This window comes from Cydia strobilella, chromosome 18, assembly GCF_947568885.1.
Source record: "Cydia strobilella chromosome 18, ilCydStro3.1, whole genome shotgun sequence".
In the NCBI taxonomy this organism is placed as follows: domain Eukaryota; kingdom Metazoa; phylum Arthropoda; class Insecta; order Lepidoptera; family Tortricidae; genus Cydia; species Cydia strobilella.
Genome location: NC_086058.1, coordinates 2,137,519 through 2,157,693, shown reverse-complemented (window position 1 = coordinate 2,157,693; position 20,175 = coordinate 2,137,519). Strand labels below are relative to the sequence as shown.

The 20,175-nt window shown below is 40.3% G+C and overlaps 2 protein-coding genes and 1 long non-coding RNA gene across 7 annotated transcripts in view; 1 reads left to right on the top strand and 2 right to left on the bottom strand.

Annotated features, from left to right (window-relative positions):
- Nucleotides 1-12,210, top strand: part of LOC134749476 (nucleoporin SEH1) — a 23,014-nt gene extending 10,804 nt beyond the window's left edge. Inside the window, exons 8-9 of one of the 2 annotated variants that reach the window (XM_063684414.1) lie at nt 3,587-3,751; nt 10,204-12,210. In XM_063684414.1, coding sequence (XP_063540484.1) covers nt 3,587-3,729 — 143 coding nt within the window. In that variant the 3' untranslated portion in view covers nt 3,730-3,751; nt 10,204-12,210. Of the gene's footprint in view, nt 1-3,586; nt 3,756-10,203 lie in introns of both variants that reach the window. The other variant, XM_063684415.1, reaches the window with a different exon arrangement.
- LOC134749493 (uncharacterized) overlaps nt 2,635-20,175 on the bottom strand; it is a 124,261-nt gene continuing 106,720 nt past the window's right edge. For all 4 annotated transcript variants that reach the window (XR_010128494.1, XR_010128496.1, XR_010128495.1 and 1 more), the window contains exon 2: nt 2,635-2,758. This is a non-coding gene — a long non-coding RNA (uncharacterized LOC134749493). The remainder of the gene's footprint in view (nt 2,759-20,175) is intronic.
- Nucleotides 5,573-20,175, bottom strand: LOC134749466 (serine/threonine-protein kinase SIK2-like). Its single transcript, XM_063684399.1, has 11 exons — nt 19,789-20,175; nt 18,452-18,580; nt 17,871-18,043; nt 14,559-14,617; nt 14,022-14,151; nt 12,919-13,067; nt 9,717-9,868; nt 8,535-9,247; nt 7,989-8,075; nt 7,257-7,317; nt 5,573-5,834 (listed from the first exon to the last, which is right to left on the bottom strand). Exons 1-11 carry the CDS (start codon nt 19,915-19,917, stop codon nt 5,751-5,753), a joined length of 1,866 nt encoding a protein of 621 aa, XP_063540469.1. The 5' UTR covers nt 19,918-20,175; the 3' UTR covers nt 5,573-5,750.

The following is a 20,175-nucleotide window of genomic DNA, read 5'->3' as shown; positions in this document are numbered from 1 at the left end:
AAAATCTTAACAGCGCGAGTCAGCCGCGCCGCCCGCGCGGCGCTAGCGACATCTCTCGGGACATATGGTGTACTTTAAAACGATAGTGGACGACAGCTTCCCATACAAACGTAGTCCCCATTTTACTCGCTAAATATTTTCACACTATTTATTATATATTAACCATAGCTATTGCCGCTTCCTTACACTTTTTTTGGTTCAGGATTCTACTTTAGAATCCCTCGCTACGCTCAGGATTCTACTATAGACTCCTTTGCTTCGTTCAGGGTTCAGGGTTCTCGCCGTAAATATGTCATTTTGCTCCAATGTAACACAATCTACGTATTCTACTATTTCACCATCATTATGATATTATAATTATTATATAAATACGACCCCGTCGGCAAATTTAATTGCGCAGGGCGTCAAAAAACTGAATAAATGATTTTTTATTTGTATGATCACTCTAGAATAACATCGCGAGGTCCATATCGCAGGAAAAATCTTAACAGCGCGAGTCAGCCGCGCCGCCCGCGCGGCGCTAGCGACATCTCTCGGGACATATGGTGTACTTTAAAACGATAGTGGACGACCGCTTCCCTTACAAACGTAGTCCCCATTTTACTCACTGGGTATTGACATCATTGAAAATATTTTCACACTATTTATTGTATATTAACCATAGCTATTGCCGCTTCGTTACACTTTTTTTTACCAGACTGCCAAAGGAGCCTCGCTACGCTCAGGATTCAACTATAGACTCCTTTGCCTCGGTGAGGATTGCCCTCGACGTAAATATGTCGTTTTGCTCCCTGGTAACACAATCTACATTCTACTATTTCACCATGATATTATAAATACTACCCGTCGGCAAACTTAATTGCGCAAGGCGTCAAAAAACTGAATAAATGATTTTTTATTTGTATGATCACTCTAGAATAACATCGCGAGGTCCATATCGCAGGAAAAATCTTAACAGCGCGAGTCAGCCGCACCGGCCGCGCGGCGCTAGCGACATCTATCGGGACATATGGTGTACTTTAAAATCAGCCGCACCGCCCGCGCGGCGCTAGCGACATCTCTCGGGACATATGGTGTACTTTAAAACGATAGTGGACGACCGCTTCCCATACAAACGTAACGTTTTAATCACTGGGTATTGACATCATTGAAAATATTTTCATTTTCACACTATTTATTGTATATTAACCATAGCTATTGCCGCTTCGTTATACTTTTTTATGGTTCAGGATTCTATTTTAGAATCCCTCGCTACGCTCAGGATTCAACTATAGACTCCTTTGCTTCGTTCAGGATTGCCCTCGCCGTAAATGTGTAATTTTGCTCCTTTGTAACACAATCTACTATTTCACCATCAATACCATCATTCATTTCATGATATAATAAATACTACCCGTCGGCAAACTTAATTGCGCAAGGCGTCAAAAAATTGAATTATTGAATTTGAATTTGAGTTAACACTACTAGAATAACATCGCGAAACCTATATCGCAGGAACAATCTTAACAGCGCGAGTCAGCCGCGCCGGCCGCGCGGCGCTAGCGACATCTATCGGGAAATAGAGTCGGCCCAAGCCAAGATGGCAGCGGTTTTAAGAGCCCATCAACGTGCTCACTAGCGCCACTGGTAAATAATTGTTATTATTTAAATGAGGGCTAACGCGTATGAATTCGCCGCTAGGGGCGCTAGTGTAGATGGTGGTCTTTTCCATAGTTCGAAATGTCAAATGTCACTTGTCACTTCAATGACTGACAGCTGTTCTTTAGTCTTTTGGACCACCATCAACAGAGGCGCCAACTGGTGAGCTAAAAAACGATAGCCCTCATTGAACGATAGATATCCAAAAAAACCGGCCAAGTGCGAGTCGGACTCGCACACCGAGGGTTCCGTACTTTTTAGTATTGGTTGTTATAGCGGCAACAGAAAAACATCATTTGTGAAAATCTGTGTTTAGCTATCACGGTTCATGAGATACAGCCTGGTGACAGACAGACGGACAGCGGAGTCTTAGTAATAGGGTCCCGTTTTTACCCTTTGGGTACGGAACCCTAAAAAGGGGGCCGCTACGTACTGTATTTTGTATTTAGGCACCTTTTGAATACAATATAATAGTTTTTACGTTGTTAAATTCGTCAATCTATGCGTCCAAAGTTAAAACGGCCGTTTTTGTTTTAAGTTCATAGATCGACGAATCCAGCAACGTAAAAACTATATATATATATATATATATATATATATATAGTCGTAGTAAATAGTAGTAGTAAATAGTTTTTACGCTGGAGTTGCAGTCGTACATAGGCTACGGAGGCTGCTTAACATCAGGCGGGCCGTATGCTTATTTGCCACCGACGTAGTATATATATATATTTATATATCTATATATGGTGTACTTTAAAATCAGCCGCACCGCCCGCGCGGCGCTAGCGACATCTCTCGGGACATATGGTGTACTTTAAAACGATAGTGGACGACCGCTTCCCTTACAAACGTAGTCCCCATTTTACTCACTGGGTATTGACATCATTGAAAACATTTTCATTTTCACACTATTTATTGTATATTAACCATAGCTATTGCCGCTTCGTTATACTTTTTTATGGTTCAGGATTCTATTTTAGAATTTTAGAAAAACTATATATATACTACGTCGGTGGCAAACAAGCATACGGCCCGCCTGATGTTAAGCAGCCTCCGTAGCCTATGTACGCCTGCAACTCCAGAGGAGTTACATGCGCGTTGCCGACCCTAAAGGGGCCCACTGACTATCAGTCCGCCGGACGATAACGGCCTGTCAGCTAGAACAAAAATTTGACAGTTCCGAACAACTGACAGGCCGATATCGTCCGGCGGACTGATAGTCAGTGGGCCCCTTAACACTCCGCACCCTCGTTGAGTTATATTAAGATAACTAGGATCCATTGGGGTTAGGTACATGGTGACTTAAAATCTATTGTTAATATTTAAAATACTAATTAAATTAATTTAAAAATTTACAATAAATTAAATGAATGTTTTTTTTTTACAATAAATTAAATTAACACAATCAAAATTCGCAATAAATTATTATTATTATATACATTGATGGGCTCTTAATAGCACAGACTGTGCAAGTGTTATTTTAATAGTCATAATTTAATAGAAGTTTGACGTTTAAGGCCGTTCCGTCGGTTTTCCGCTGTCACTGTCACATTTCGCAAGAAAGAACGGGAAAGATCATGCGCGCCAAGTGTCAATTTTGATCGAATTTTGTCGATTTTCATTTATTTTAAAAACGACGCTAGATGTAGACTACGAACATAATAGTCTTTTTAGTAACAAAACCGATGTATGAGCACTCTATGTCTTCTTAATTCTCTTTGGTTTTATGACAAAGTTTTTGTTTGCTCGAAATGGGCAAAATTGTTGAAATCTTTATATTTTACACAATTACACACAATATACTTTTTACACAATTTTGACAATAAAATATTATCTTATCTTATGAATTTTATTGTTACTGCTGCACTTCTAATTCAATTACTCTATTGCCATGTTAAGTCGCCGTTGATTAAAATCTAATTAATGATATTCCTTTTATCTGTTCCAGTGCAATACCTGAACCAATGGAAGTGCGTGGCCGTGTTCAAAAACGAGACTCTACCCGGCGACAGCCCGCCCCTCTCCAGACCACACACCACCTACATGCGTATGGCCACTATGGCCAACCCGGGCCATATGCCCTTTCACTGACCCCACCCCACCTGGCCACAGAGTAAGTACAAAAACGAGACTACCCAGCGACAGCCCGCCCCTCTCCAGACCGCACATCACCTACATGCGTATGCAGCGTATGGCCACTATGGCCAACCCGGGCCATATGCCCTTTCACTGACCCCATCCCACCTGGCCACAGAGTAAGTACAAAAACGAGACTACCCGGCGACAGCTCGCCCGTCTCCAAACACGCCATCCTACATGCGTATGGCCACTATGGCCAACCCGGGCCATATGCCCTTTCACTGACCCCATCCCACCTGGCCACAGAGTAAGTACAAAAACGAGACTACCCGGCGACAGCTCGCCCGTCTCCAAACACACCATCCTACATGCGTATGGCCACTATGGCCAACCCGGGCCATATGCCCTTTCACTGACCCCATCCCACCTGGCCACAGAGTAAGTACAAAAACGAGACTACCCGGCGACAGCTCGCCCGTCTCCAAACACACCATCCTACATGCGTATGGCCACTATGGCCAACCCGGGCCATATGCCCTTTCACTGATCCCACCCCACCTGGCCACAGAGTAAGTACAAAAACGAGACTACCCGGCGACAGCCCGCCCCTCTCCAAACAGTAAGTTTGGCTTGCGTTTCAAATGCTCTGCGGTCGGCTCCGATCCAAGCACATTCCACCAATGCGTGGTAGGTATCTTCTCTTACCCCCACAAGTCAAGTTATGAAAATTAAGAAAAATGATTTTTCGGGGTGGTTTGTAGGTACCAAAAATTCATTGATTAATACGAATTCGTACTTCGATATAGATATATATATATATATGTATACACACCCACACACATCACGACAAACAGGCGCATACAGCCCGCCTGCAACTCCAGAGGTGTTACAACCGTTACCTTTGATAGGTTAAATTTGATTCTCGATCAGATGGCGCCACTAGTTTTGGCCAACTCTCGTATAGAGGGCGTTGACTGTTTCGTTTGTTATTTATAATTTTAACGCATACCAGTGAAAGAACATGGGTCAAAATCATATAAAAATAATTAATGCAAATAAAAAAATCATTTATCCATATTTAAATACATTTTAACGTATTTTTATAAATCTTCATTTTTAGTTTTAAAGTATGTCGATAGATGGCAGTGAATTTACAGTGGTTACAAAATTTACTATGACAGTACCGCTCTATCTTATTATATCCTCATTGCTCTATACAGAAGATACCAATAATGGTAAATAAGAATCCTAAAGGGGCCCACTGACTATCAGTCCGCCGGACGATATCGGCCTGTCAGTTAGAACAAAAATTTGACAGTTCCGAACAACTGACAGGCCGATATCGTCCGGCGGACTGATAGTCAGTGGGCCCCTTTAAGAATAGGGGATATTACTGCAATGTTCTGCCACCAGAGTGCAGCACTAGCCTTTTTAGTAAACCATAGAGTAACTTATACATACTGTACCTTTAACAGGTTTTGACAAGTTTACAGACATAATAAAATATGACATTGATGCATCAAGGCGGTTTGTTTACAGAGGATCTACCGGGAATCGCGAAACCCAATTTTCGCTATCTGCCTCTATCACTCGAATATGCAAGAGTGACAGAGATGTTAGATAACGATATTCTTGTTTCGCGATAGACCCTCAGATTGTGGTAGTGGCGCCCCCTACGCAGAGTTTCGCGTAATATTCCATATTGCTATGGCGACCTGTTTTTGGATTAAGAAATTATTATACAGCAGTTGAATCTATGATTAAGAATCAATTGTGAACTTTATTGTAGAAATCAATGTTCATTTATTTGTAAAATATTTATATTTTATAATAAATTTCGAATAAAATACGACAATCGAACGCAATATTTCACTCTATTATTTATCTAACTAAAATAATATACATATCACTAATAAATTACTACAAAACTTAAATCAGTCCAAAACATTCGTTGTCCAAAACGTTCTGTACAACAGAAACGATTTATTCGCTTAAAATTACATGTTTTATGACATAAGGGTGGGGCCGACGGGTCATTTCATGGGTGCGGTGCGGCGGAACCGCTGTAGGTGTGGCGTGTCCTTACTGGCGTTTGCACGCTGACTGTACCAGCCCACCTGAAAAAAAAGTTAACATATTCACCGCTGAGCTACGGTCGTAGCGCTACGCCGTAGCCGATATCATTGATTTCCCGGTATGTAGCGGAAATGTTTCGTATTCGGTTATGTTTCGTCATATTTTATCATTGCAAATGCCATTGCTTGGTCTGATTACTAAATACAGAATGTTTTCCGACCCTTAGCCATACCATAGAGTAACTTATACTAGAGCGGTACTGTCATAGTAAATTTTGTAACCCCAGTAAATTCACTGCCATCTGTCGACACACTTTAAAACTAAAAATGAAGATTTATAAAAATACGATAGAATGTATTTAAATATAGATAAATGATTTTTTTTATTTGCATTAATTATTTTTATGATTTTGACCCATGTTCTTTCACTGATATGCGTTAAAATTGTTTAATAACAAACGAAACCGTCAACGCCATCTATACGACTGTAGACCAAAACTAGTAGCGCCCTCTGAACGAGAATCAAATTTTCTTGATTTTCGAGGCACGTTTTTTCCTTAGACTGTATCCATCTATTACGGAGTTATATCTATCTTTGGCCATACCAAAGATTGTAATAGAGGTAAAATCTAAAAAAAAAAACGTACGACACATTCAAAACAGGTGGCGCTCTATAGTTCGTTTCTAGAGTTCCGTACCCAAAGGGTAAAAACGGGACCCTATTACTAAGACTCCGCTGTCCGTCTGTCTGTCTGTCACCAGGCTGTATCTCATGAACCGTTATAGCTAGACAGTTGAAATTTTCACAGATGATGTATTTCTGTTGCCGCTATAACAACAAATACTAAAAACAGAATAATATAAATATTTAGGTGGGGCTCCCATACGGAACCCTTCGTGCGCGAGTCCGACTCGCACTTGGCCGGTTTTTTTAGGATTAGAAAAAAGGTAAACAATCTCATGTCTTTTTATTGAAAAAAGTAAAAAAAGGGGGTAACCATTACATATGAAAGCAAAAGAATGTAAATGATGATATATGATTTATAATTGTTACGTACTCGTATTTGCCGTAACTTATTTTACAAGTATTAAAAAAAAAGACACGTCAAAATCGCTTACCTTCTTTCTAATGCTAAATAAAAAACCGGCCAAGTGCGAGTCGTACTCGCGCACGAAGGGTTCCGTACCATTACGCAAAAAACAGCAAAAAGTGATATTTAGACAACGATATATATAATATATAAATATTTGAATACATAGAAAACACCCATGATCCAGGAACAAATATCTGTGCTTATCACACAAATAAATGCCCTTACCGGGATTCGAACCCGGGACCATCGGCTTCACAGGCAGGGTCACTACCCACTAGGCCAGAGCGGTCGTCAAGTGTCGGTGGTCGGTTTATGATTGTCGATTGTCACCTTGGCTACGCCCTCAGTAATAAACAGTCGAAATATTTACCGGCATTCCCCTTTCACTCTTGCAATGACTGTTTGAGGATGAATGTGGACTGACGATATTTCTGAAAAAGAAACGACATTTACAGCTCGGTTCTCCATACAAGCGTAGTTACTCTCATTTTAAAACGACTATCTAATGTCTGTTTTTTTATTCCATAGACTAAAATGACGTTTCATGTGTAAGACATGACATTTCTTAGTACCACATGAAATGTCATTTTAGTCTACGGAATAAAAAAACAGAATATATATTGCTCTGATACTTTGTACTTACAATAGGATAAGGTATATCTATGTCTGTAATTAGTTTATGTAGCTTCAGATACCATAGTAAAAAAAATACAGCGAATTTAAGTTTTACATACAAATATTGTTTTTGCTCCATTTCGTATGTTTTATAAACTGGAGCTATATAAACTAATTACAGACCTAGATATACCTCATGTCGTTGTATGTGCAAAGTTTCATTAGAATCCAACACGTAGTTTTAAAATGAGAGGGGAACTACGTTTGTATGGGAAGGTGCAATTCGGCCGAGCTTGTCTTGTTTTTTTAAAGTTATTATTTGAAATACATAACGGGCTTCAAATACTCCTACTAATCTATGTTGCAAGGATTATATGAAGGTGGTAGTGTTTCAAAGGCCACTGTTAATTTTACCACATGATTTCTTCATAATCAGGAAACAATTCTTTAGACAATTTTAGAGATATATAGTAAGTCAAAAACTTACCCCAAAGAAGCACGTTTGATCGTGGTTGCGTTATTCTGTAGCAAAATGCGAGCAGGCGGCGTCGCCAACCCTCCCGTGGCTCGCCAACTATAAGCAAAAAATACAACTTAAGGCCTGTCCAGACGAGGACAATTTTTCCCCAACCTGATTAAATTGTCCGATCAAATCAGGCCGTGCGGACTCAAACGCCAATTTGGCTCGCCGAATTCGACCGCCGATTATGACCGATATTGCCGATAAAATGGGGTGCGGACGCAATAATACCAATTTGTGAAGCTAGTATTCGCGTTTCGGGGCATTTTTTTTAATTTAGAGCGCTCAAATATCTCTGATTTGATCGGACAATTTAATCAGATTGGCGAAAAATTGTCCTCGTCTGGACAGGCCTTTAAGTTAATCATTTAACTAGGTAGCTAGAATTATTGATTGTCACACACCAACACCTTTGTTCAAGGATAACAAATATCTTTACTAGCGACTGATGACAAATAGTTTTTTGAGTCCCGGACACTTGGCCTAAAGGGGTTGACACCGTAGGTTTCTTACCTTGGTATTCCATCGCCGGCTCTCCTATAAAACTCCAACCGTTTAGTATCCAACTTATTCGGGCAACTACTCAATCGCAGCGGCCTATCATTCTCCAAGCTAATCTTCTTGCATTGCGTCCTCACCGGCCCAGTCTTCTGTCTATCTCTGTTCAAGTCCGTATTGGAATGCTCATTGATACTTGGCAACCGGGGATCGAGCCCACAATCTCCGTTGTCGTATACCCGAAAAATAGGCTTCTTTACACCATACAGACCGGTCACAGGTCGGTTCATTGAAGTGAAAAGTGGGTTTAGCTGGCTTCGTATTTGATTTAAATCGGGTTTTAGCTCAGGTTTTTTAGGTTCTTTAGTCTGTGTGACAGCAATCTTTGGAATTGTGTTTACGGCTTTCATCACTTCTCTTGGTGGTGTTGGTTTCTTAGGGATGCCGTTGGGTTTGGATACCGGACCCGGTGGCGGTGTAGGTGTTTGACTGCAGCAGGCTTCCGCTCTGTCTTGATCGAATAGGTTCTTATATTCGGGTGGGCTGTAAGGCCTTGGTTCGTGTAAAGTGGAGGTCCAGAGAAGGTCTATGGCGGGTACGCTCTGGAGTTGCTGGAGATGGGTCTTTATGTTGTAGATGCCAGCGATATGTCCGAAGGGTTCCGTCTTGATTTGTGCGACCACGTCGATTACTGGTTGCCCGGAGAGTTCCGATATTTGTTTGTACAGCTGAAAAATATTATCAATTGTAACTAAGATTGAATTTAGAGTAGTGAATTATGTTAGATAGTATAAGGAAATTTATAACGGGTCTATTTCATTCGCCAACAAACTGTTTCGCAGTTTGGCGAAATTCTATAGTAGATTTGTGTTTTTTTTGTTTCTGAGCAATAAAAAAAAGGCAAGGGCATGTCATTCGAAGTCCTGTTACAGTACAATTTTCTACTAAAATGAGATTGCTTACTTTAAACTGTTATGATCTACATTTCTATAAAGAGAGATGTACATTTATCAACTCATTTACACGACTTCGATTTTAATACGGTAATTTACTTCTTTGCTAGAAAAGTAAAGAAGAATCAGAAGATAATTCAGTCATAATAGTCCCCACGCGTCTTATGTATGATAAGATTTTCGTCTGTGAAATAAAGATTAAATAAATAAACAGTCGCAATCGTATTGTAGTCGCAACACATACATCTCTGTTGACTTTAGGCTCGACGGAGCCGAGCGGATGCGCGCGCATCCGCATGCCGGGCCGCTTGATCCAGCGGTGCCGCGCCGCCTCCTCGATTTTCATGCGCGTAGAAACATTCGGTTCTAGGAGCTGCTGGATGAATGTCTTGCAATCTGTTAACAATAAATTTTTGATTGTACTTAGCTGCAGTTTTCGGGAGATTTTACTGTGTGTCAAGGCAGGATTGGATTTTTTTATTGTCTTCGATATCTTCTTGCCTCTGACAATATGTAAATCCTAACGTCGCCTTCCCTTGCACGTAATAAAGCATAGAAACCAATTTTACAAGTTAAATTTTTTCTTTACTAATTTATTTTTGCGGTATATTCATCGTTGGCGTCCATCTGTCTCGAAACGCATACCAAATTGACAACAATATATCCAAGTCAAAAGAATAATAATTATTATGACAGTCAAATATTAACACTTTTTTATGTTTTTTTCCCAGGTAGCACAAAGTGACCCCCGAGTGTGACCGCGGCCAGGAGTTATGCGGCAGAACAGTGATTAATGGACAAGTTATGCTATGCTGGATTTGTGGCGTGTTATTTTTATCTAGAGAGTCGTTAATTAATAACCTCCATACAGGGTAAAATTTTAACCACCGTTCATACTCTGCGTAGTTACTTTATAGGTCATACTGAACAACTTTTATTATGAGACCAATGCCGAAATCGCGAAAAAAAATTTGGCTGTTCCATACATTCCGGCTGATGTGATGCCGCTGATTTAAAGATAAGATAAAAGACATTTATTCGTGACGATCACAACACAAGTACGAACATGTACAGACAACAACAGCAAGAAAAGAAGAGATCATCAAGTGTGCATCACGAAATGGACCCAACTCAGCATAATGCTAGCTATAAAGCCAGCGCTGGTCTTCCGTAGGGCCCATTCGGTGATGCCACGACAGATAACACACAAAGATACATATTAAAACATTACAAAGATACACACAAAGAATACCTAATTATATACAAACATATTAACCAAACCAAAAAGAAATACATGAAGAGCACAAAGAAAAATAAAAAAACAAGTATACAAGAAAAAAAAAACATTCAAGAAACAAACAAACAAATCCATAGACAATTAATAATTATGAATGCGACCATACCATCTGTCAAAAACTGATTTCTTTGGGACAGCCAAAAATTTTTTCGCGATTTCGTCATTGGTCCCATAATAAAAGTTGCTCGGTATGACCTATAAAGTCACTACGTAGAGTATGAACGGTGGTTAAAATTTCATTCTGTGTAATCATGCCAGTGTTTGTCAAAGGTGACGCTATTAAAAACTGTCGCCTCACTGGTGTTTTTAATTTCGAAACGTAAAGTTGGATTTGCCTGACAGCTGTCACAGGCACAAAACATAACTTAATAAAAACATATACAGATTTGATTTAGTAGCGCCATCTAGTGAGCTCAACGGAAATTACAAGTATAGACACGAGACGTATGGAGTTTGTCAGTCTTTTACTTACTAGCCTCTGTTTTTAATGTTATTTTTTTAGGGTTCCGTACCCAAAGGGTAAAAACGGGACCCTATTACTAAGACTCCGCTGTCCGTCTGTCCATCTGTCACCAGCCTGTATCTCGTGAACCGTGATAGCTAGACAGTTGAAATTTTCACAGATGATTTATTTCTGTTGCCGCTTTAACAACAAACACTAAAAAGTACGGAACCCTCGGTGCGCAAGTCCGACTCGCACTTGGCCGCTTTTTTTTGTTTTGTATGTGGGACGCGAACAAGTCAAACTCATTGTTTAAATCTTATAATTTAATAGTTTTTTTTGGAAATATGCTCTTATTAGTGAAAAGGGTTTTGCAAGATACCCTTATCTCATAAAACATGCAATGGAAGTATTGACAGTACAATATACAGGTTGGCTAAAAAATAAGTGCATTCCCGATGCCAGGGAGGACGGAGGGAGGATTAGACTTGTGTTGATGTAAGGTACAGTCGAAGGCAAAAATATCGATCCAGACAAATGGCTCAAAAATATGTGAACACGACTATATTGTCTAAGGTGTAAGAGCGTACACATATTTTTGAAACTATGGGAATGTATATATATTTATGCCCTTGACTGTACATACGCTTTTTAGGTTATCAGGGTTCCAAACCCCGTTCTTCAACTGAAGTAAGGAAACGCATGCTTTGCGGGTAGTTAAAAAAATTGTAAGACTATAAGTAGTTGGTCAAGCAAATCTTGTCAGTAAATAGGAACAAAAAAACTATACTCATCCTTTTCTTTTGGATGCTAGTACTAGCGTAAGGCAAAGATAGTATGATTGTCTCTGTCTATGTTTGAAATGAGACAGTCCTTTGACAAACTATAGCTACAAGCTCGACTTTAAATATTGTAATGTTGCCATTGTTGAATTCTTTTTACAACTTTTTTAAGCAATCTCTAAGATTAATAAATTTGTAATAAACACTTGTATGAGAACATTCTGTAGTTTATATACTTTACATATCTCACTTTGCCCTGAGACTCCAACATGGCTGTTTACAAACGGGCGAACTAATAATGATCGCCTTAGGTCTCGCAAAAGGCTAATGGAAGGAATAACCTTTTAACCACTTAGGGCCACTTGCACTATCCTTCTAACCCGGGGTTAACCCGTTTAACCGTTAATCCAGTGTCAAATTGTACTGGTAACCATGGTCTCTCCAGGTTTAACGGGTAACCCCGGGTTAGTGGGACAGTGCAATGGGCATTAAAATTTTCCATCGAGCGTGCTTGTGTCGCAGCCGGTACGTAGTTACACGAAGTTTTGTCTTATTTATCAGACCGCGGCGAAATATATCAGACTACGGATGTTAAAAGGTTGCATATTTCGTGCATAAGTTCCAAAAAACTCATTGGTACGAGTCGGGGTTTGCACCCACGACCCCGGATTGAAAGTCGCACGCTCTTACCGCTAGGCCACCAGCGCTTTTTTTCCTATTCATCAGTGTCATTCTGCAGTTTCGAAAGCCCAGCAGCATCTTCACCATCTATCTTACAAACGCGGGAAATTCAATCGTTTTTAAGGTTACTTATCTTATGATTTTCGGGGGCACTTGCGGATACACTTCGACCCATAGGGATCTTTTGTGCATTCATTTGCATAAATGCCTGCCCCCGTACTTCAAATCACTAATTATGCCATACCTCCGCTGACACAAGCTAATGCAACCCGCTGTTTTCGTGCGAAACCGCGCGCTATGGCGGCGCGCAGCTGCGGCCGCGAGCGACCCTCGCCGGTGTCGGCGCCCGTGAACGGCAAGCCGCCCGTCACCATCCCGTACACAATCACACCTCTGAAAATTTGAAACGGGGAATTATATATCTAACCATAGAACAAGTCTCAGAGTGACAATCTCTTTTTGCTTGACTAAGGGTCGGTTGCACCAAACCGTCTGTCACCGTTTTACCGTTCGCTAAATTTTATTGTATGGAAAGTTTCATAGTTCTCTGCTGCTTGACGTTAATCAGTCTGTTAATTGTGGTTGGTGCAACTGGCCCTAACTCTTTGACCGCCAAAGACGTCAACTGACGCGTGTGGCAACTGGCGTCACACGTAAATTTACAACACTGATATACTCCAGGGATGTTGCGGATGCCGATGTTTTGACATCCGCGGATGCGGATACGGATGTGGATTTTTTAAGTCTCACATCCGCGGATGCGGATGTCGAGATTAGGCACATAAAAAACGTCAAATATTACTCTTTAGTAATTTTTATTAAAATAAAAACGAAACTTTTAGTATTTAAACAAGAATATAGGTGCCCCACTATCCCATCACTATACTAAAGTCCAAATAAAACAAACTTTTCACTTCTTGTCGCTGTCCGTCATAGGCTAAAGTGCTCGACGAATCACAAGAACGAAACAAGATTCCTATTGGCTAATGACGAAATTACCTAGCACTTACGCCGCCGCTAAGACGTTCCTGTACCTACCTGTTCCACATCCGCATCCGCATTAAGCTGCGTGCATGCGGATGTTGAAAATAATGCGGAAGTTCCGCGGTTGCGGATGCCAATATTCGCAACATCCCTGATATACTTCTACTGAGTTTGCGCTTCAGCGAGATCAATTAAGCGGTTCAACCTGATCTGGGTATGGCGAGGGAATCGAGCTAATGGAAATGTCGCTAATTGGCTAAACCTAGCCCAGCTGAGAAGTCTCCTGTGTGGGAGAAAAGACTGTCGGAGTGAACTTAGCTTGGCCCGACGACTGTCGGAGTGATTGGTAGTGTTAGTACTAACATGCTCCAGAGATCCACCTCGGGCCCGTAGCGGCGACCGTCCACGAACAACTCTGGCGCAGCGTACTCCAACGAGCCGCACGGAGTCCGCAGTGCCCCACCGTTGCTCCACACATTGCTTAGGCCGAAATCTGAAATAAGTGTTAGTTTTAAGCCGGGTCCAGCAACTTTGGCCGCAGGATACCTATAAACTTGATGTGCAGATCAGTTTTTGGCACGATTTTGAGGGCCAACAGTAGGTAAACATCGAAAATCGAAAATTGGTGATTTGCCTTTCTATCGTTCGAATATGCAAGAGTGATAGAGAGGCTGATAATTTAATTTCGATTTTTGCAATATGCTCTCTGATCGTAATCCACGCGCTGCAGGCCAGATGAACCAACTCGAATTCGAAAATTATGTTAGAACCCATAGAGGATCTACATAATAAATAAGTGGATAGAAAAAAAAGCAGTTTTTTGCTTTTACAATATATACAAGTTAGTTAAAAGGTGATAAATTTCGTTGTTCATCATAGAAAGTAACAAAATGGGCTCACCCACAATCTTGATGAACTGCTTTGTTGAGTCTAACATGATGTTTTCCATTTTCAAGTCTCTGTAAAAATAATTGTTAGAAATATGAAGTGTGCTCTCAAAAATGATCAGAAGTGACAAACTGGTGGCAATAGTGATAAGGTGAATCTATACAGGGTGGCCAAAAATATGTGCATTCCTGTTGCCAGGGAGATTTTGGGATTATACTGAGCAACTCTTACTATGGGACCAACCACGAAATCGCGAAAAAAAATTTGGCTGTTTCATACATTTTGGCTGGTCCATTTTCTATGGAAGGGTAACATTTTTTTTCGCGATTTCGTGGTTGATCCCATAGTAAAAGTTGCTCAGTATAATCCCAAAACCTCCCTGACAACGGGAATGCACATATTTTTTGTCCAACCTGTATATATCCTTTTAAATCTCAATGTACTTTTCAAATGATAGAATCAAATCGAATTTTGAACTATAATGAAATTAAATTGCTGACATTTATTTGCTGACATGTCCCATAATTACTCAGTTTAATTTAATTAGGTTATAAGCATGTATGTAATTAGTTCGTAAGATTTCTAACACAATGCATTATTGTTTAAAAAAAAAAAATAATAATAAAGAAGGTATCAATATCAGAACTGCAAATATGACTCTGGGCCTGAAGAGGTTAAAGCCTAATTAGATATTACTTAATTATTGTGTTGTGGCCTGGATAGGACTTGGGTACAGAGCCCCCCTCTGTAACGTGTTGACCCTTAAATCAACAAAAAACACTGAAGGTGTTGAGTTCAAACTTCCTCGGCGCTCAATAGTACTGCCGTGTCAGACGTATCTCTGCTATCTTTAGATAGCAGAGATTCGCCTAACCAGTGCAAAATGAAACTAGACACTATGCTTTACATAATACTTAAACAAAATTTCAAAAAATGTCTTTAGTTACTGAGATATTTCATGTTTTAAGATAGACGTTTTCGAATTTTTGGACATTGAGTTATGCGTATCTCTTCTAACTCAAGTTAGAATAATTATGCGTAACTCTTCGCAATTTTTTTACGGCAAACTGGATATCTACTATCTCGAGTTATCATAGTGTCGCGTAACCACACGCAGGTAGTACGGCGATAGGGGGGCGGGGCGCGGAGGGAGCGGCTCGTCGCTCCTTGCCACGTGTATTTGTTTATTTGTGTAGTTTCAAGCAAAAGGTACCATATTGTCGCTTATCATAAGGACATTCTGACAGGTTTTTCGTATAAAGATACAACCAATTTTCGTCTTTATGGTAAGCGACAATGTGGTACCTTTTGATTGAAAACGTCACATTTACATTTCATTACGTACGTAATATTGACCCGGTTAAGTTAGCGTTCCGGTGTTTTTTTATGTTGTTTGTTCAAAATATGATAAATTTGTCTTTAAAATGAGTTCTTTACGAAGTAAAGCCTTGGTACGAATGTGTAGTGAGAGAAACGTGAAGGCGTGTCGGATGACCAAAACAGCGTTTGCCTACGTTGCACCAAACCTGAGTTCCACTATTAGGTACAGCTCTCCCAAGTGCTCATTAAGGCATGTCGGATGACCAAAACAGCGTTTGCCTATGCTACACCAAACCTGAGTTCCAATAGGTACAGCCGGGGTTCAGCATCAGCTCTATATTGGGTACTGCTCTCCCAAGTACTCATCAAGGCGTGTCGGATGACCAAAACAGCGTTTGCCTACGTTGCACCAAACCTGAGTTCCACTAGGTACAGCCAGGGTTCAGCATCAGCTCTATCTTGGGTACTGCTCTCCCAAGTGCTCATTAAGACGTGTTGGATGACCAAAACAGCGTGTGCCTATGTTACACCAAACCTGAGTTCCACTAGGTACAGCCGGGGTTCAGCATCAGCTCTATCTTGGGTACTGCTTTCCCAAGTGCTCATCAAGGCGTGTTGGATGACCAAAACAGCGTTTGCCTACGTTGCACCAAACCTGAGCTCCACTAGGATCAGCCATGGTTCAGCATCAGCTTTATCTTGGGTACTGCTCCCCCAAGTGCTCATTAAGACGTGTTGGATGACCAAAACAGCGTGTGCCTATGTTGCACCAAACCTGAGTTCCACTAGGTACAGCCAGGGTTCAGCATACTAAAACCTTTTCCAGAATGTAACAAATACTTTTCTGAAAACCGCATCAAAATCGGTTCAGCCAAACGCGAGATTATCGCGGACAAACATACGGGTCAAACTGAGAACCTTTTTTTAAGGCGGTTAAACATTTTGGAGTAACTGACCTTCTGCCGTTAATTCCGAGTTTTACACTTACTGGGATTAAATATTAAATAAAGTACATACAAACAAACACACACATACATACATACATACATACATACATACATACATACATACATACATACATACATACATACATACATACATACATACATACATACATACATACATACATACATACATACATACATACATACATACATACATACATACATACATACATACATACATACATACACACATACATACATGCAATACATGCATATGCTATTAAACATAAGGCTCTTTCCACCAATCGATTGATCTACTTTATAACCAATGATGTAAGGACTGATGGAAATCGGGCTCCTTGTATGTAATGTGAGTTAGCACATTATAAAATGGATTATCTTGTGTAGTCTGGTTACGCGTTTTACTAGGAGCACTAATACAACGAACTCTTACAACTTAAAATAAAAGAACTACGCGTGACCACCTCAATATTCCCCATGCCCTGGTTACACGTTTTACTAGAAGTTGATACAATGTAGTCTTCTAACTTTAGATAAACGAAAACCTCAATAAGCCCGCGAGCCGTGGCCACGCGAAATAGTATGAGCGCTCATACAACGAACTCATCTAACTTTAAGTTAACATAGTTACGCGCAACCACCAAATGTATGAAACAGTGGTTACGCCAAACTATGTTTATGCGTTTATTTCAAAAACTATGTATTTTTACAAAAAAAAAAGTAAAGAAATATTATTCTTCACGTCTATTGAAACACAAAACACATATTAAAAATGACTTAACTCAAAAAACTCACGAAATATATGAGTTTATTAGTTTTCACGCTCACCGAAAACTTTAAACTCGATTTACTCAAAACTGTGTTTTTTGAGATAGCAGAGATACGTCTGACACGGCAGAGTAGCAATGATTTGGTTGAGAAAAAAAAAGCGGGTAATGTCCAGTATTTTGGACGTTGCCGACTTAAGGGATATGAGGCTGTTCTAACAACAACAGTTAATTGACTATTGCGTACGTTTTCCCAATAAGGTTTACATTACCGGTGTACCACGCCTTGAGAGTGCATGTGTCGGACAGCCGAGACCAGTTGAGCTGCAAGCGCCTTCGCGCGGGCCTCAGGCAGGCCTCGTTGTGGGCCCCTTGAGGCCAACACATGGGCACAGAGGTCCCCTCCACCAGCTGCTTCCATTACTACGTAGAGTCGAGGGCCGTGCTGTAAGAAAAGGACTTAAAAATAACCTTCTGTTGTTACTCGACGCATAGGATATCAGTTCATGTTGCACCGAGCATGACCTTCTTAATATTACTTCTGCGAGGTTTTACGACCTTACGAGCCAAGTCAGCTGGAGAAAGGTTGCCGTTTATGAGGGAAATTTATATTATAGTGTATAGATATATATGATATATAATGTGTGAAATGTTATAATGATTTGCCGCCATTGTATGTCACCAGTGCCGCGATGCAGGGAAGCCTGAGGACAGCAGTGGACATCTACCAACTTAACACACAGGTCCTCCTTGCAGTGTGAGAAAGTAATATGTGTAAGTCATCATCTTGCCTCCCGCTCTTGCAGTTGATGAGTAGAACTGGACCGTTTAATCATGAATGACGGTGGCTTACCATCATCGTCTCGTACAGTGCTGCGATGCAGGGATGCCTCAGTTTGGACATCACACGCGGTTCCCGATGTAAGTTGCGACGGGCGTACTCTTCTTTTATGCTAGTCAGGTCGATAATTTTGATGGCCACCTGATAAAAGATAGATGAGAATTTAATAAAACCTACTTAGTTTCATTGCTGGGCAAAGCACTGGGGGCTGGGTGATGGGGCATTGCAGAAAAATGTTGGGTATGTGACGCTATTTTTTGACACTTCTGATAAACCTAAGAAACCGATACTTGTCATGATAACGTTTGTGCTGGTTATTAATAAGGTAACTGTCATACGCGTTACGTCCACGACAAATTAATAGACCTATTTGTGGAATGCCCCTGATATGTAATACATAGAAAGTGTCAGTGAAATTTTCTACATGGAGATTTATAAAACTTTCCATATTTTCAAACGGGGAACTAGATTGTAAATTCCAAAATCGAAAATTTTGTTTTTTGTGATTGTTTTACACATTTCCGAGAACTTGCAACTTTTAGAAACTTTCCGCACATTTGTCATCTGTAGGCCTCGTCTCATGCTAGAGAATACGCTGACTAAAGAGGTTTAGGTTTTTACGTGTACCGTGTACCTTTGAATTTCTTTGCCAAATTTCGTTATTCGCTAAAAAGTGAGAATGGCATCGAAGATTCAGTGATTAAGAGAAAAACACCGTTTCACGCACGCCCATTGGAATCAAGTTAAGCCACCCTAAAAACTGAGCCATATTGTCGAAGAATATTACAATAGTTATTCCATCCGGAACATATTTGACTTTCTTTTCTTCATTAGTAATCTACAGGAAAAGTGCAGAAATGTCTGCAAATTAGGAAAGCTGGTGGAAATTGCGTCCTATATATTGGTGAAATGACGATATGATCTAAACAACATCAAAATGTGTAAGATTAACAAATTGTGTTGTGTTGTTTGTTGTGTGTTTGTGTTAGGAGAAATGCCATCAAAATGACACAGCTTGTACGTTGCACATGTAACAAATATTCTATTATCAGAGTTCTTTCTTTGGCAATCTATCTATTCTAAAGAGATAGTGTGACGAAATATCGTAATGCAACGCATACATTGGTACAGGTGTTACGGAATATATCCGTAAAGCATTCCAACGCCTATTTATTTATATCCCCTTTGATCAGCACACAGACTAATAGCCCAAAAACAAATAAAACGAACACTATTCATAGAGCTCATTCTAAAGAAAAGGCACAGTCATTCAGATCATTGCTCACTACGCTCCAGTGTTGCCACTAAGAAGCTTCCTGATTGGTCGGTATTGGCACACTTGAACTTACCTTCTTCCCAATAATTCTATGGGTAGCTTCCTCAACCCTCGCAAAGTGCCCCTTTCCCAGCACTTTCCCTGTCATCAGGTAATTCCCCACACTGTACACTTGGCCCTTATTCCTTGTCATGGGTTTCATATTTTTATTTTCAATTTCTACTCATAATTTAAGCGAACAATCTAAGCACTAAAGTAACAGCGAATAACACGGTTTTTCACACGATATTTATGATAAATACTTGTAAACGTCATAATAATGTTCCTGTGTTTGGGTCTTTTGTTTAGGTCTTTGAATATAGAACGAGCGGCCGCAAACGGTTTGACATTTGATCGAACTATTTTTAACGTTCGGTAATCGCCAGTATATAGATGTACCGACGTTTTTTAGGGTTCAGTG